The following is an 18,770-nucleotide window of genomic DNA, read 5'->3' on the forward strand; positions in this document are numbered from 1 at the left end:
TCTAGGAGTTAGAAACGTGGCCCAGGACCTGGATCATGAGGGTGTGTCTGCAGAGCCGGGGCTCACTCACCCACTGAGGTGGGCATCTCCCCCCACTGCAGCACCACGTCCTTGGTGATGCGGCCGTAGGTGTTGACGTACACGCCCTCGTCCTCGTAGCACACCAGCAGCTCGATGCCGTCGGTGTTGGGCAGGATGATGATGGCGTGGGACTGGATACTGGAAGTTATCTGCAGGAGACAGCGTGGGGTCAGAGGTGTCCCAGGGCCGTGTGCAGGAGCCACTTCAACATCCCTCCTCACTCACGTCCACCGCCACAGCTCACGCAAACAGCAACGACAAGCACGGCTACCGTCTCAGGAGCCGCAGCATCCATTCCCTCCTATGACGCTTTTCCACTAGCACCTACTCAGCCAACTCCACTCGGTTTGGTTCTTCTCGACTAGGGGTCTAACGTGCAGAGTAGATACTTTTCTGTATCTATTCTGCCGAGGTTCTAAGCGGCTGAGTCGGCTGTATCTGACATCATCACACTACAGACCACCGATTGGTCGGGGGGTTGGAGTCAGACGTCTGAGTCAGGAGGAGGAAATCAGAGAAAGAGACTCTGACGGATTCTTGTTCATTTTATTCAACAGGCAACGGCAGCAAAAGTCTGTTTCATGATCCAACTCTGAGGGTCAGATGTTCATAAACCTGGTGCTGAGGAGAGAATTAAAAAGGGATGTAGACGGGAGATAAGGAACGACCAGATCTACCAGGAGCTCTGTCACTTCATAGCTGCTCACGGCTCCAGCTGACTTTTCAGCAGCGCCGAGACAAACTAAAAAAAATTAAAAAGCATTGCCGCTTGAAGTTTCTCTCTCTCTCATTTTTTAACTTGATATGGAACACAAGCCACAGATCCAGCAGCACATCTATCATCTCCTCCAGGTTCTACATCTTTAGTGTTGTTGTCTTCTTCGTTTAGATCACACAATCAAATACGTCACAGAAGCTTCACTCCAACCTCCTACTTCTGATCCAGGAGCTGGATTGTTATGGAAAAGAAACTTGGCCGAGTTGAGTCGAGCCGAGTAGGTACTAGTGGAAAAGCACCATTAGTCTCTTTTTCTTCTTTGCTGTCTTTTTTTATTTATTTAAAGTAGAAAACAGCAAAAGTGGCACATTAATGCCACCCTGGGGTGTGGAATGGTATTTTCTGACTGGCTGGAGATACTAATCAGCTAGAATCATGGCTGCTATGAAAACCAACACGTATCTGGAGGGTGAAGTGTAACAGGAACCAGCACAGCTATCCCACATGTGAGCTGGTAGGTTGCGTGGCCTTACGTGTGTGGGCAGGTAAATGTCGTAGACCGCCCCGGAGTCCACATCCACGGCGTGGAAGCCTGAGAACGAGCCGTAGATGACTTTTAGCCTTTGGCCTTCTTCCACCGTCAGGTCCACCAGCAGGGGCTTGTGCACAAGGTCACCGAAGGACTGGGGGGCACACAGGAGAAAACATGAAGCTGTTATGAAGCTGTCAGCCTCTTTCTGCTGTCAGCCTGAACCAGTGAGACACATCAGCAGAAAGCTACAGGTAAAACCACATACACATCACAGACCAGCAGGTCTTTTTAGTTTTCTAGCGGTAAATGTTCATTTTTTTTGACTGCTAGAGCAGTTCGTAGGGGTGATATGCACCGCAGCTGTTTTTAGCTGATGATGATGAGAAGGTCTCACAATGATCCGTCAGCCTCCCCGGTGATGAAGCGCCTCGGCGGGCGAGACAGAGCACGAGGAGGGTTTACAGTAATCCCTGGCTATAACGCGCTTCACCTTTCACGTCTCGCTGCTTCACGGATTTGCATTGTGCATCATGTTCTGCATTCTGATTGGCTGAACAGTCTCTCTGCTTCTTCACTTCCTGTGTCAATAACGTTGGTTGCTTAGCAACAAGCTGAGAACAGCCAATGAGCTTCAGCAGCAGCTCAAGAATGGGATCCTTTGATGAATCGTTCATTAGTCTCAAATATAATCCATGGTGGCATGTTGGGTTATAAGAATCTTTTTGCCCAGAAGAAAAAAAGAGCGACAACAACGACTTATAACTATGTTCTTCTCTGGAAAAAACACCCCTGCAGCACGGGCTTTGGAAGAAAAAGACGCTACAGAGCGAGTCAGTCAGAAGAGCAGTGAGTCACAATTTGTCCTACTGTACTTATTGTATTTTTTTTCATAATCACTTTTCATTTTCTCCCGTTCAAATCCAATTAATCAGGTCACGGTGGGGCTGATTCACCCAATTTGAAGCCTTGTATAATAATTGTAAAAAAAAAAGAAGAAAAGTTGCTAATGTAATGGAAAATTTTGGTAAATTTTTCAACTGAACATTCCTATGCCGATGTCATGTTCCTTTGACACAGAGCCTGGCACGGTTGCCAGGGTGATGGGTGATGTTTTGTCTAGTTTCCCAGCTTCCCAACTATAAGATAACTTTTCTTTAAACACATTCAGCTCACTCAGGACTGACGGTTCATGTGGCTGCCTGCCGATGGATTTCACCTTTAACAGGTTCTTTTTGGAACGTAACCCCCGCGAAACGAGGAATTATTGTAACAGGAAAATCAAACACTAATCAACTAGGGGAATAACGTAAAATAAAAAAACCACATCAGGCGACAGATTAGTCAACTCCCAAAATAATCTGAATGGAGGGAATGGCCTCCATCACCAACCTGGTGTTTTCTAGCTTCTAAAGTGAAACACATAAACACGGGACCAGAGATACAGGGGGTCTCACCTTGAAGGCCATGAACTTGTGGTAAGGTTTGGGTGCCCAGGCGTAAACCTCCACCGAGTTCTTCAGAGCCAGAACCAGGAACTTGATCCTCTCATACTTCACTGAAGAGAGAGAGGGAAATCAATCATTCAGACGGACCAAACACACATGAAACAAAGCACATCTTTTAGGTTTTTTGGTACTTCAAAGAATAGTTCAAATGTATTAAAAACAAAAGTTAACACAGCATCAACATGGGTGACTTTATTTAAGCCATTCAAAAGGATGAAGACAGATAAATTCAGATTCACACGACTTTATGAATCCCTTTGGGAGGTTTCCTCGGGGAAATGGACATCTCCATCTCACCCACACAGCACTGTCATTTACAAATCAAAAACCCCAAACACCAATATAAAGATGAAAACATAAAACAATTTAAAAATGGAGATAAAAAATAAAAATAAGAATAAAAATAAAAAGTGCAGTGCCATAAAATAGAATTACAGGACTGTCTCAGAAAATTAGAATATTGTGATAAAGTTCTTTATTTTCTGTAATGCAAATAAAAAAACAAAAATGTCATACATTCTTGATTCATTATGCATTATATATTATCATTATTATTATTATTATTATTATATATTCATTCATTATATATTGCTAATTAGGGAATCTTAATCTTAAACTGTAAACCAAGTTTAAGATTAAGATTCTCAGAATATTCTAATTTTCTGAGATAGGATATTTGAGTTTTCTTAAGCTGTAAGCCATGATCAGCAAAATTAAAATAATAAAAGGCTTGCAATATTTCAGTTGATTTGTAATGAATCCAGAATGTATGACATTTTTCCATTACAGAAAATAAAGGACTTTATCACAATATTCTAATTTTCTGAGACAGTCCTGTATATGGATAGAAAAGATATAAGTGTCATGTAATATTGCACAAAGTTATTGCCCTGTCCGGTTTGTTGTTGCTCAGACTGACTGACCCCCCCACAATCCCTCTGTTCTTCAGTCCTTCTTTGCCCTCCTCCCCCCCCGAGGAGCTGAACAGTTTGATGGGAAATAAATGAATGAGTCTGCTAGAATGAAGGTTATCTGGAACTGACAGTACCAGTGCAGAGTGGGGTTTCCAACAGGAAGTGCTCTCCGATGTTGTGTGGCACTAAAGTCACCAAGGACATTCTGAGTTGTAGACAGGACCATGTCGTTACGCGTGTCCTTGGATGTCTGTACTGCGTTGTTACTTAATCAAGGGCTTTCTTGTCATCGTTCAGCAATGCCAGGCTAGTCCCGCACTCACCAACCCACTCTATCGGTCTCAAACACGGGGTTTACCGACCTGGAGTCCCCCACTGGAAGCTGACGAGAAACAAGGTTTCAAAACACAGTGAGCACCGAAGTCTGCTGATGCGCTCGTACGCATGCACGTACGAGGGAAAACCGGACACAACGCAGGCAGTTTGAAATTTGCTGCGGGCGGCTAAAAAAAAACCCTGCAGGATCGGGATGTAGTCAAGCGACAAGATGGAAATCAATGACGTGGAAAAGAACCTCAAACAAGGTCTTTACAAAACAAAGACAAAGGAAATGCAAGTCAGATATTTGGAGAAACTGCGTTTAGTGTCTGAGGAGCATCCTGGAAGAGAGACGAGGGATTGGAACCTCAGTCGGTCAGCAACATTCTCTTCCTCCACAGATATGTAATGGCCAAGCGATTCAATTGTTAAATTAATTTGTTTCATTCATTAACTTTGTTTATTTTATGTTATTAGGGCCTGAGCACTTACAGTGCGAAGGCCCGATTGTATCTGTAGGAATTTTTTATTCTTTATTCTTCTGACGAAAGGAGGGCCTTTTTGCCCCCCTAAACGTGGCCTGGTGAAAAATGTGATATTTAATGGTTTGCATTCATGGGCGTGGCCTAACGGCTCAACAGTGCTCCCTAGAAAACTTTGTGCCTCAAGCCCCAGAATACGGTTTGACGTACATGCACGAAAATCGGTACACACCTGTATCATGGCGCCATGGCCGAAACCGAACAGGAAGTCGGCCATTTTGAATTAATCGTGTCATTTTGGCGCAATTTATGCCATTCCTTCGGCAATTAATACGGCCCAAACTGTAACGTGCACCCAGGTGTGTTATACATCAAAATGTGCGTCTCCATCCTGCGACTACGCGCATGACTTTTCTCTTTCAAAAGTGTTACCGTGGCGACGCTAGACACTAAAAAGTGAGCCCTCCCTTCATCTGATTGGCCATATTTGATAGTTCCTCAAAAGTCACCAAATTTTGCATGCAAGCCAGGCCTGGCGATAAATTTGATATGTAATGGTTTGCATTAATGGGCGTGGAAAAATGGCTCAACAGCGCCCCCTAGAATACTTTTCTTTACCATAACTTTTGAATGGTTTGACATATGAAGTCGTGGGTGGTGTCATTTCTGATATGCTTATAGGGGGCGGTGGCCGTGAGTGCGAGGGCCCGTTCATCGCTGCTTGCAGTTTTAATTTATTAGTGTTATTTGAGCCACTCACATCCTACTCTCGTTGCTATAACTTCAATCACATAATTGATGCGTGCGCAAAGGTGAAATATCTTGTGCGATGAAGACAATGATGGATTTGCATCTAACTTTAGGTCAGGTGACCTATGAACTGTCAATTTTCCATCAAGCTCCACAATGATCATGTTAACATTAAATCAGATAGATTTGTCTGGACATTTCTCTTGCGGGACGGTAGAAGACACTAAATCAATGCATCTCTATTATTGTGCGGCATAAATTCTCAGAGTTTTAAGGGTGCGGGCGGGAGTGGATGTAAACTCTGCAGGTGCGGGATGAAGAAACCAGTCCCTTCATCCTCAGGGCTCTAGTGCCAAGCACAACTATGTCCTTACACGGCGTCACATAGCAGTACGTACCAACTTTGTAGTGCACGCAGCCCTCCAGGTCCCCCACGGTGGTCCAGCCCTGCTTCTTCTCCACCTCCGGGTCGTTGTGCAGGATCTTGTTCCTCAGCCAGGACAGGTAGTAAACCCGCAGCTTGTTCTTCTTCCCTGGATCCAGAAACACAGCAACGTTCCTCTTAAAGTCTGTTTATGTGAAGCAACTTACATCTTTCTATGTGTCAGATTTACATCATAATCTGCATACTGTTACCATGGCAGCAGACCCTGGTGCTCGTTGCAGAGTGAGTATTGTGTGTTCAGTGTTAGAAAAGTACTTGGATCCATTCACTGGTTCCCTGCGTGTTTTAAGGCTGATTTTAAGGTCTTATTCCTGATTTATGAAACCATTTCTATCTTTTATTTCCTTCTCCCAGGTCACTCGATCTGCAGAACATTTTTAACTTTCCTGGCATATTAGAGTCTCATCCAGCTTCTAATTACACAGTCAATTTTGACCAATTTCTACCATAGTTATTATTTATATATTGCTCTTTTTTTTTACATTTGTATTTTCTGTGTTTTAAAAAGGCAACAAAAATGCCACGCCGCACTAAATCCTACAGGCTGAGTCGGCTTGCGCAATCTTAGTTGAGGGTTAGACTTTAATCTGACGTTAAAGCCTGTGTGATGCAGGGAGACGTCTTTAAACCCGTCGCTCTGCTGCATCACTCACGCTCCAGCTCAGCTGTCACCAAACTATTTTCCATCCATCACTAGAGCTGTCTTTTCCCGTGTGTTTGATTACATCTGATTCAAGTTTTAAGTGTTTTATTGAAAAAAAAGGAGATTTATATATCTCTTTTACACAAGTTATGTTAGTATTACCCTGATTTAGACCATTGCAGGGCAACAATAAATAACAGACCAAATGGAAAATACTAAAATTCATATCTATAGTGCATTATTTTTTCATCAGGATCATCATACAGATTGGTAGCAGACACACATATTAGATTAGATTGTCCTTTATTCCTCCCTCAATGGGGAACTTTGCTTTGTGAAGTAGCAGAACACACAATACACACATGCAGCGAAGGGATAAAAAGGTCAAAAATATATAATTACAAAATATAAACAGTATATACATTGGAAAGAAAATAAAAGTAGTGCAGTACGAGAAAGAAAGAAAAGATGATACTTTGGTTCTGCCTGCAGGCCTCTTTGTTATATCACCAACATTGTGCAACAGATTTTAGGAACTGTAGGGATTCCCTTCCATGGTGTCTGTGTTTTTGTAAATTAAAGTGGACGTCAATGTGATATCCATCAATATCTATAGCCACTTATTCCATCGCAGGATGTCAGGGCTGTGCTGGTCAGCAAGGTTCCCCCTGGACAGATAACCAGTCCATCGCAGGGCCACTAATCGACAACCACACACACAGGGATATGATACACTCCACACAGAAAGATACGCAGCCAGGGTCTGAACCTTCCTGCTGGGAGGAATCGGTGCTAAACACTCTTTCTACTCATACCCACCTGATTGTGATGAACAGATCATCATGGGCTTGTGACTGAGCTACTAGGAACGATTCATCCAAATCATGTGTGTTGGAGGAGAAAAACATCTAAAACATGAAAGGCAGGGCCCTTCCAGAACCGTTACTGGTTAGCACTGATCTAGACGGACTCTGAGAGGTTCATTCTCCACATTGTACCATACATCTGTTGATCTGTGTGTTCATAACACTGCAATCATGTTCAACTTTGAGCTGTGAGGTAGGGCTGGGCGATATATCCAGATTTTAATATATATCAATATATTTTCAAACGCGATATGGTACGAAACAATATCGTTTATATCGATTTTTTTTGTATTTTTTTTTTATGATTTTGATATAGCTTATTTTGTGACAAATTGACTTGAATGTTTTATTTGAGATTTGCACAAATGTTTTGTTATTTGCACGACTGTCAATCTCAGTGGAAAAGTCTGCCTGTTACTGTCTACATTGTATTAATTGCACAGTGTATTTTATTTTAATTGTTATTATATATATATTTGTTTTATTTTATTCAAGAAGCATTTTTATTCTATATATGCAGGCAGTTTATTTTTATTTCATTTGTTTTATACATTTTGATATTGTGCAGACCTGTGTTAATAAAGGAACCTGTGTGACATTTGGCACGAGGCTTTGTATTAAAACTGACTGTTTTTTTAAGGGTTTGCCTCAGAAAAAAATGAAGCTAACAGAGAAGCTAACAGAGATGCTAACAGAGATGCTATGCTATAATACTTTGGGGGAAACCCCAATTATGGCACAGAAAAAATATCAATATATATCGAGTATCGCCATTCAGCTAGAAAATATCGAGATATGACTTTTGGTCCATATCGCCCAGCCCTAACTGTGAGGTCAACTCAGAGTGTTTCTGGTTTAGGTATCATCCCACTACCACAGCTCAGTTAGCCGCAGGCTAAGCAACCAAACCGCTGGGCCCAAAACTTTAGGTTCAACATGTAAAGCATCGGCTCACACCGTCTCCTGCTAGTTCTCATTACATAAGATGAACGGCTCCCAGGATGTGGTCTGAAGAGTGTCGAGAATTGTTTGTCACAACACATACTCTTGGAAATATGGAAAACTATCCGTGACGTGCATTTCAAATGTCGGCAATGCAACTGAGGTTCATAGAAGAAAAATCAACATCTGAGCAACTCCTTCCATCACGGAAATCTCAGCCGTGTGTCATTGTTGCACAGCACACACGTATAAACACACACACGTTACGCGTTCTTACCCAGTGGAGCTTTACCCAATATCCGTTTAGCTCAAAATATTTGTTGTGACACTTATGACTGCATTGGTTGTGTGTATAGTGTTGTGAAACAGAAGAAGGAACAAAGTAAGAAAAGGAAACCCTTTACCAGTCTGAGAAAATCTCAATCATTTGTGCATGTGCGAATGGAGGACATTTTTAGCGTCTCACTTTTTGTCTGGGAAAATGTGAGTGTGGCATGGTTTCTGTGCAGTCACAGGAGCGCTTGTGCAAGAAAGTGCAGAAAGAGAAGTAAACTTTAGGAGATGCACCGACTGAAGATGCATTTATGAGCAGGAGAAAAAGAAGTGAAACTGGTTTTAGTCTCATAATTGATGAGAAATAAAAATAAAAGCCAGTTTCTAGATGTGCACTTTTACTGTAATCATGTGTGGGTTAAGGATTTGACATTTAGTTTCTATCCCCAGTTTCTATCCTGCTGGGACCAATTAAAGATGAGTGTTTGTACCTGATATAGTGACCAGAACGTTGAGTCCCTCCAGGACGTCCATCTGCTGGAAGCGCCGTCGGTTGATGAGCGGGTAAACTTTCCCCTGGCCGCTGCGGTCCAGCAGCATCAGGCCGCTCTCCGTTCCCACCAGCAGGTTCACTCCTGCACAGAGACACGCACAGAGCCTTAGACCAGGGAAAACCTCCACCCAGTAACCCCAGTAACCCCAGTAACCCCAGTAACCCCAGTAGCCCCAGTAACCCCAGGAGGCAGAGCAGCAGGCGCTACAGTGTTGTGCATGAACCATTTCATTTCTGTGAGAACGTTGAACTGAATGCAACCTATTTGCAAATAAAGAACTAGAACGTGAACTTGTTCATTCTGCAGATCACAAACTGGAATTTGAACTGTTCAGATTATGTGAGTTTCAGCTTCACTGTTTAGGTCCAATTATTACAGAATAATCCTCCTTCTCATTTCACCAGCGGGCGGCGCGCACATTTAAAATGACGAGACGACGACTTCACACTACATTACCCATAATGCAGTGCACACACTAGCATAACAACGGGTACCATCTCCATGGCAACAGCGGCCCGAGCCTGGTGCATCTTTACATGACCAGTGAAGAGAGAGACGATGCAGACGCAGCGTCAGCGAGACGTCAGATGATGATCCTTATCATTATCTGCAGGAATTTTACACATTGTCTCCCAAAGAGTCCGACGGTAAAAATCTAACCTTTCTGTGCAAATTCTGTCCACCTGCGCTGAGAAAACAAGTCTGAACGTCTGCCTCGTCAACTTCACATTTGAAACGTCATGTGGAGTTAAAGCATCCGTCCAGTGTGAGGAAATATCTGCAAGTCCTTGACAATCAAATAAGTCATCAGGAAAGAGCAAGAAGACCCAACAGCCCCAAACGACCCCAGTCCCACTGCTGCTCCTTCAGGGTTGATTTACCTGCAACAGGTAGACACAGTGGCCACGGTTACATGCATCAATAACCCTTTTAAAACCCGAATATTGGCAATAACCCGAATTTGCACGGCCATGTAAACACCAATAACCCCTTTGAATAACCCGAATTTGCTCATATTTGGGTTTTTAAAAACCCGAATATGAGCCCTGGGTTACTCCTTTTAAAACCCGAATATTCAGTCATGTAAACGCCAAACGCGCATGTTCTGTTCACAAGGAATCCTGGTCTTTTGAGTCCAGGAAGTTCTTCTAAACACGGAGAAACGCAAGACCAGGAGGAGACTAATCACTTCATAAATGTAATGAAGGATATGAACATTTCTGCATTTGTAGACGGTATAAACTACCGGGATAGCGAGATTTACAAGAAGGTGAGTGAAAAGTTGTGCGAAGCAGCATTTGTTTTGAATTTGGATACAGGAAGAAGAAGCGGAAATTACGGGAATTGCGTCATGATGTTCTCCGTGCGTCACTGGTTTGATCCAGATATCCCAAATGATTAATTACCATGTAAACAGGGATAACCCTGTTTGCTCACGCATGTAAACTAGGGGTGTAACGGTATTTGTATTCGTCCCGTCCCGTCCCGGTACGGGGGTCACGGTTTGGTACACGCAGTCATACGGCGAATACGTCTGACTGAGTTAAAAAATTATTTTTTTTTTTTTTTAAATCAATCATCGTTTTTTTTCCCTTATAAATATCAAAAGTCACGTTCCATTACAGACCTAAATATGTGCTAGTCTGTGCATATCAATAAATATATGTGCAATTCATATATCATCATAAATTGTAGGCTATAATAACGATAAAATGTTTTAATTCTTAATTTACAACTGTCCTGAACGCATCAGGTGAGCCGACGCGGATTGGGTGTAAAGCCTGATTTATGGTTCTGCGTTAAATCGACGCATACGCCGTAGGGTACGGCGCAGTCTACGGCGAGGTTATGCGGCGACGCGCAACCTTCGCCGTAGGTGCTGCGTTGGTGTAACGCGGTACCATAAATCAGCCTTAACAGTCACAGTGAAGGAGATTAGCGCTAAAGTTTAAAAGAGGACTAAATTTGTACAAAGTTTTGAATGTTACCCCGTTTTCCACGTTACCTGGATTATTTTGGGTTATGGAAGAGTCAACTACCGTTGGTGAGTCAGTGTAACCTTCATAAATACTTTATTTATCAGAATGTGTCTTGACCAGCTGCCTATTTTAATGAGCTTGTGTTGTTGTGAACAAGACCGCCGAATCTATTCTCTATTATAGAGCTCAGAAATGATGTTACAGACCGCTGTGTCTATATCTATCTAAATAGATGGTGTAATTTTAGACCAGTTATGTTTTTTTTGTATTTAAGCTGAATCAAAGATGAACTGAGTCAGTCTGTGACTCTGAGTTTTCAGCGCCGTGTGATTGACAGCTGTCAGGCCGGTGTGTGTGTGTGTGTGACTTTACTCTGCTTTCTGCAGCATAGGCCTATAGGCTTGGCTCAATAAAAGTGAGAATGAATGTAGTTTGATGGGTAGGATGAGGTGTTGTTGAACGTTAAAATGACTATCATAAGGCCCATGGAGAATGCTCCGCCCCCAGACGGCTCTGCCCATATGCAGCAGTAGAGAAGCCCGGGTTCAAGTATTTATTAAAAGTGCTCGAGCCTCGTTACAATGTCCCATCCCGCGCTCACATAAAAAACATAAAAAATTAAAAACACTAATGCACAAGTTAAATGTTTTATTCTATTTATTTTACATTTTAATAAGAGATGCTTTTTAGTTTTGTAGCCAATTGAACAAACTTTAACTTTCAAATGCTATGATCAAAATAAAGGAAGAAAAAACTCGTCTTATACATTTGGGACTTTTTGTATTTTTTTTCCCGTTGTACCGAACCCGTACCGAACCCGTACCGAACCGTGACCCCTGTACCGAGGTACGTACCGAACCGTGACTTGTGTGTACCGTGACACCCCTAATGTAAAAGCGATATTCCAAATTTTTCAGTAACCGGAATATTAGCAATAACCCGAATTTTGACTGCATGTAAACGTAGTCACTGATAAAGGACTACAATGTTGGAGATTTACAGCCTCTGAGTGAAGTTGAAAAGCCACTAGGACAATACATGATTGTATACAGTGAACAGTTTTAGGATATGGGGGCATTTCATTCGTGCTTCTCACCTAAAAATATTGAAATGAACTGAATTTGAACTAGTTCAAAGTGAAAATGGTGAACTATGAACGTGAACTGTTCATTTTTAAACTATGTGAACTGAACTTTGAACTAGTTCATGAGAAGTATGAACTTGCACAACACTGATGCGTTCTGCACACTCCTGGAGAATGCTCAAGGGTTCGGGGCTCTGAGACAGAATTTTAACAGCATAATGAAGCAGACTCAGCTGCAGAACCTGCCCATTTTCCACCACCAAGTTATTGTTGAATGAAGTGTGTTTTAGACAAAGAAAGCAATTATGGTGTTGGAAAAAACAAGAACGTCAAGAAGTTCATACGTAAGTGGCGGCGTGTTCCTGCCTGCTGTTGGTATTAATGACACACTAAGAAAGTCGTTTGCCTTTAGTCTCTTTAAAGCCTGCATCATCTGAAGTCCATACAAAGGTGTTGGAGTCACGGCTCTGGAAAATTCATTATTCATTCCTCAATCATTTGGCTGAAACTTTGTCTGTTTGTCCGTACATCTCACCTTCTCGCTCATGATTAGGCAAAAAGTGTTGAAAGCTTTCTGTGTTATCCTCCTTTCCTATAATAATGGAGTGTAGGATCCACGGCTCGGCTTTAGGGAAGTACCGCTATATTTAGGTTTAGGTGAGTTTAAAGCTTAAGCTTTTAGAGCAGAGATACAAAAAGAGCCTGTCAGATGGATTTAGTATTTAGTAATGACATGTGGAATATGCTGTATGTTTGTGTACAGTTATTTTGTTTATACTCGGGCAACTTCTCATATGGATTTATTTATGTATTTTGTTTCATTCTCTAAATCCAAAATGCACTAGTTTATAAAAGCATTTTTTTTCCTTTCTTTTTTTCCTTGTAAAAAGGTTCGGCGTCATAAGCTTAGGCTTCAGTCTACACCTTTTGGTCCTTGGTTTTCAGTTAAAATTATATATATATATACATATATATACATATATATATACACACATATATATATATATATATATATATATATATATATATATATATATATATATATATATATATATATATATATATATGTGTGTGTGTATATATATATATATATATATATATATATATATATATATATATATATACATACATACACACACAGGGTGCGATTTGCCGGTGGGGACAAAATTTATCCCCCCCACCCAAAGTATTTTCACCATTACATTGTAATTATTAAGAAGTAATAACAACCAAAATACACAGAGTCCGTGTTCATTCTGCTTGTTTGTGATTTTGATACCGGGAGCGCATCAGACGCATCGCGCCCACAGAAAGCAGTTTTATTTTGAAAACCAACCGGATTTTCTTGCATTCCAAAAGTCCGACTTCCGGCCCACCAAAATAAAAGATATAGTCAGTCAAATGAATGAAAAAATGAAAAGAATCCAGAGCAGCATATCCTCATATTTTACAGGATCACAACCAAAAATCCAGAGAAAAAATGCGACAGAAGATGAAACAAGATCTGACATTGCTGATTGCAGCTCCCATGTTTTCTGTTAAACTGATATCGAGAAAGAATTAAAAAAAATATTAATTTTGTTTATTTTTATTTGGCACATTTAAAAACAATATTAGGAGAAAATATTGCTGCAAATACAGTGGTTCAGTTCACACAAGAAACACGTTTTCATATAGCCTATACTGTTGTCGTATATACGCTGTCGTGTGGTAATTTTTCTGAATAAAAATATTTCTCAAAAATACCCCCCCTCTGGTTTTTTCACAAATCGCACCCTGTATATTTTATATATATATATATATATATATATATATATAGTTTTTTTTTTTGTATTACACTGATGATTTACACCTCTACTTTGGGTTATTTGTGTTGTGTAAATTGAAAGGACCAATAAACTAAAACTAAACTGCGGCCTTTACTTGGCTTTGCTGCCACCGTGTGGTAAAAGACTGATGTTGAGATTCCACACTAGTTTAATATTTGCACTGTGTGCCAAAATGTAGAACAGAATTATAGATCTATTAAAAGAATAACATCACTAAAGAAGCTGAAACAACTATGTGTGTTTAGTTACTGTAGGAGATGTCTATATCAAAGTAAGTCCACACCCAGCACCTCACAAGGCAGCACCTACACTGATGCAGCTGCGTGTTATCATCTTACCCCACAGCGCCGCACACAGGATCTCGGAGTTGAACCTCTTCTTGTACTTGCGGATCTCTGGGGTGTCGCTCTGAGGGCGAGTGTTGACGGGGTTCACGTTGACCACGGAGCCTTTCCGAGACGGGTCTGCCCTCAGCGCCTCCGCCAGCCGGGCGTCGTTGGCGTAGCCTAGGAGGTCAAAGGGAAGGGCTTAGGTAGGACGGTGGAGGAGGAAGAGTTTACCAGGCAGTGAGGGGTGAGGGTCGGTCAGACAGGCAGCATTAGAAAGGTGTGTGAAAGGTGTGTAAACGCTGCACACACTACCGCAAATGAAGCTGATTCAGAACAGGACATCTGTATCAAACCGGCTTCCATAAACAACCACCAGTTGAAACAACGGAGGAAAGAAAATACAAAGTAAAACCCTCCCCCGAATTAAATGTTATTAAATCACAAACAGCCAGAGACATCAGAGGACTCTTGGCTCCGAGTAGCAGACCGTGAAACACAAGTCGTTCCTCCGAAAGCCTCTGCAGCTGTTGCATCGTATCCATGCTGGAGAGAGAGAGAGAGACCACCTCTGTTTTCTTTCTGCCTCTCATTAAGTAAATAATCTCAGTAAACGGTGCCGTGAAACCGGACATCTGCAGGAAAATCTACACCTCAGAGGTCACCGGCAGGTCCCTGGCTGCATCATGCTGAGGCCCTTCATGTCCTCATTACAGAACCGACGGGCCGTTGTGATAAGAACGGTTGTGTTTGCCAACCTGAGCAGATGTGGAACTGTGTTCCCTCTGCAAGGCCAAGGATCCACCTTGAGGAGATAAAGCCTGATTTTTGTAGACGGGTCAAAGTTGTGTAGAAATGTGAACGATAATCTTTTTTCAATACCCCGTGGTAGAAAAAAGTCTTAGCCCAAGACTCTGTTAATATCCTTTATGAACAGAAGTTCTAGGTGTGGACGAGCGGTGGAGGTGTCTGGTGTGGCGGTGGCAGGATATCAGCTGGGCCTTTCTGTGGATGTGGCGGTTCTGTTGGCGTTATCAGACGGGCATCTTCCACTCCCACAGAGCTAAGTGTGAGGCTGCGGGGATGAAATCAGAGCTTCTGAGTCTGAGAGCCGGGTTCTCAGAGGGACAAGGGGGGGGAACTCTCCAGGGTTGGGATGAACCGTTGCCTCAAATGGGGGTTTCCCCGTTTATCTGTCAAGTCAAGTGTGAATCCCTAACTATGGTCTCGTGGGGGGAAAGTGGAACATTGAGGTGGTGGATACAATGGTCTGCAATGACCTTCCTGTGCAGGACCCACCTGAGAGATGAGGTCGTATGTTCTCCCATTCAGGAGGGACTTGAGTTCAGTCCCTCCCACTTCCCACACCAACAGGAACCAGTTGAAGGGGTTTGGGCATCTAGTTGGAGAAAAAGCCTTCCCCTTTGACCTCCTGGGTAACAATTGAATCAGTGGGATTACTCTAGATCAGGGGTCGGCAACCCGCGGCTCTAGAGCCGCATGCAGCTCTTTAGCGCCGCCCTAGTGGCTCCTGGAGCTTTTTCAAAAATGTTTGACCTTTTTTTCTTTTTTCCTTCTTTCTTTTCCTCTTTTTTCTTGCCTTTTCCTTTCCTTTTTAATCTCGATATTTTGACTTTTTTCTCGAAAGTTTGACTTTTTTCTCGACATTTCGACTTTTGTCTCAAGATTGTACTTCAACATTAATCTTGACATTTTGACTTTTTTCTCGAAATTTCGACTTCTTTCTCGAAGTGCATAATGAGAAAAAAAAAATCTTCCCCCAGTTCTAACTAATATAGAAACATGCAGCATTAGTTGCCTTCATTCTAAGGTTTATACAAGACTTTTCATTTTTTGCGGCTCCAGACATATTTGTTTTTTGTGTTTTTGGTCCAATATGGCTCTTTCAACATTTTGGGTTGCCGACCCCTGGTCTAGATGATAATCTTGTCATTTCAAATCCAATCCTAAAGTTCATCTGAGTTTTCAGAGATGATTACGGATCAGTCCACCTGGTTTTTCTTTCTTTTTTTAACTTAAACTAATCGAGCACTGTGATACTGGTGTATAATATAGTACATATCAGTCATAAACTGTTGAACATGTACAGAAACTTTAACCACACTTCTGCTTGAGAACTCCATTCTGAGCATCTTGACGTTCTGAATCAATGCAGGGTATAAATACTACACAGAAGCAAATACAGACCACCTCCCGAGTCATAACAACATCTTAGCCAGTTATCACACACAGTTGGGGACATTTTCACAACAAGCAGCCTCTGGAGTTCCAGCCGATCACAAAGACTAAAGCCAGTCCTCCCAGTCCCAGCAGCTCCACTCTGCTAACAGCTGGAAGGAGCTACAAGAGCATCAACATGTGCACCTCCAGGATAAAAAAAGAAGAAAAAAAAAGCTTTTCCCCCGAGCCATCAACTAGCTGAACTATCAAACACCCCCATCCAACTGCAGCAGCTCTGACTCATATTCTCCAGGTCCTTTATCCTTATAGAAAATCTCCCTGGTCATTAGAGCACAATGACATTATGTGGAAAAGTTTATTGTGTTAACGATGCACTTCATCCCCTTTAGACTTCTTTGCATTTGATTACAGCTGTGAAAGAGGGTTCACTAGTGATGTCAAACAACAAATCATGTACCCTTTTAATACGATCATAAAGCTATTGAACAGCAGCAAACTAATCTAACATATGATCTGCTCTTTAGAAATATGATCCATTCAGGTAAGAAATAACATCATTCTTTAAAATCTGCCTAAGAAAAAAGGACAGAATAAAACCAGTGTTCAGTGTTATGGATGGGCCTGAAAGGCCTCCTCATCGATGGAGCAGGTAGCAGGGATGACGGTGGAGATGGTTTCCTCAAAGGAGTTGATAACAGCTGCTTGTCAGTGTAAGTGCAGTGGAACCATTTTGAGTGGAAGCTGATTAGACTTACTGCAGCAGGTGTTCACTAAACTTAAAGGGGACCTATTATGAAAAACAGGTTTTTTCTTGCTTTAACATATATAAAGTGGTTTCCCCTCAGCCTGCCAACTCAGAGAAGGAGGAAAGCAACCAAATTCTGCAGTGTCTGTACAGGACGGATGAGCCGTCCAGTGTGATGTGGATCTACGAGCCGTTCAGATTCTGCGCATTTTCGTTACGTAACCAAAATAAAAACCACGCCCACAACTATAAAACCGTGTAACTACATGAGCGTCCGACTATCGTAGCACTGCGTGACATCGTCTCTCTGTCCATCTCCCTCCAGCAGCTGCCACTTTATTGAGGTTTTTGTAGTGAAATGAGCAGGAATCATAGAGATAACTTCTCATTCAACTAACTGGATCAGCCGTCCCTCATCATGACTGTTTCCTACAGCGCTTTCAACCGGCTTTCAATGCGAGCGGCAGGAAACGGCCAGCTCAAAATGCTGCGTCACTGCGTCCAGTTAGGACAGTCCAATAGAAAATAAAGCAATGGAATTGATTTTGCCGCTGACGCTCGCTCGCATCACATGCAGTTAGGACACGGTAACTCTGCCGGCCGGAGCTTCCGCCATTTTTTCATAGCGGTGTATGGCGTCATTCAGGCAGCCAATCAGCACAGAGCCTCATTATCATAGCCCCGCCCACTCAGAATCCCTCATAGATAATGAGGTTAGAGAATGGGAAGATAAAGACATGGCTCAGAGGCTGAATTTCTAATTTATTTAGCAAAAACAATCAAAAGCTTGTTTTTAAGACATTCAAGGCCTGTTTAAAATAGGGATTAGATGCCATAATAGGTCCCCTTTAAACATGCAGAAATGCAGTTGGTTTAGCTACTTGTGTGCAGGGCTGATGTATTTTCCTCAGAAATACTGCACTGGTCATGAGTATATGTTTCTTATGGTAATAAATGTTTTCAGAAAGCTCTGACTCCGAGGTCTAACCAACCTTGATTATGGAGTTTGTCTAAAGTATAAGGAGCATTAAGGAGCTGCTTTAATAGACTGAGGAAACTAATGTTCTCCATCACCAAAAGGATTTGATATCAAAGTCTGGATTATCAGGGTTGGTTCATGACCGAGTTGATGTGTGATGTTGATCTTAATAGTGTAGCTAACTGAATCAGCAAAGCACTTTGGGAATTTCCTTCCTCTTTTCCCTCCTTGGCTCTTATCAGGTCTGCATTAAATATGCAACTCTGGCTCTTGGATGTACCCGGGTGAATTATTTTAATCTCCTGTTGCCAGGTATAAAAGATAAAAGCTGCACTGAGCCGGTGCATAGTCACACTATGCTGCCACGCTAAGTCAAAACCAGACCCAGAAACCTACCGACATTGTTGAGGGCGCTGCCGGTGGATGGAGAGACTTGGAGAAGGCGTGGGTCAATGAACGGAGTGAAGGAGGAAGAAGACTTGTGTTTCTGCATGTTGTTACTGGACTGGCTCTACAAAGACAGAACATCAGTTACTGATAGAAGATCACAACTCTATCACAGAACTCTGCAAAAGTCCTACAGAGGTGTGCTGGCATGCTGTG

The 18,770-nt window shown here is 42.2% G+C and overlaps 1 protein-coding gene across 13 annotated transcripts in view; it reads right to left on the minus strand.

Annotated features, from left to right (window-relative positions):
• map4k4 (mitogen-activated protein kinase kinase kinase kinase 4) overlaps positions 1–18,770 on the minus strand; it is a 140,242-nt gene that overhangs the window by 5,301 nt on the left and 116,171 nt on the right. For 9 of the 13 annotated variants that reach the window (XM_061723111.1, XM_061723117.1, XM_061723110.1 and 6 more), the window contains 7 exons: positions 18,564–18,678; positions 14,254–14,442; positions 8,961–9,104; positions 5,699–5,833; positions 2,786–2,886; positions 1,333–1,482; positions 71–230 (listed from right to left, as the gene is read on the minus strand). In XM_061723111.1, the coding sequence (XP_061579095.1) occupies positions 71–230; positions 1,333–1,482; positions 2,786–2,886; positions 5,699–5,833; positions 8,961–9,104; positions 14,254–14,442; positions 18,564–18,678 (994 nt within the window). The remainder of the gene's footprint in view (positions 1–70; positions 231–1,332; positions 1,483–2,785; positions 2,887–5,698; positions 5,834–8,960; positions 9,105–14,253; positions 14,443–18,563; positions 18,679–18,770) is intronic. The other 4 variants (XM_061723118.1, XM_061723113.1, XM_061723108.1 and 1 more) reach the window with 1 other exon arrangement.

The sequence above is a fragment of the Cololabis saira genome, chromosome 6, assembly GCF_033807715.1.
Source record: "Cololabis saira isolate AMF1-May2022 chromosome 6, fColSai1.1, whole genome shotgun sequence".
Lineage (NCBI taxonomy): Eukaryota > Metazoa > Chordata > Actinopteri > Beloniformes > Belonidae > Cololabis > Cololabis saira.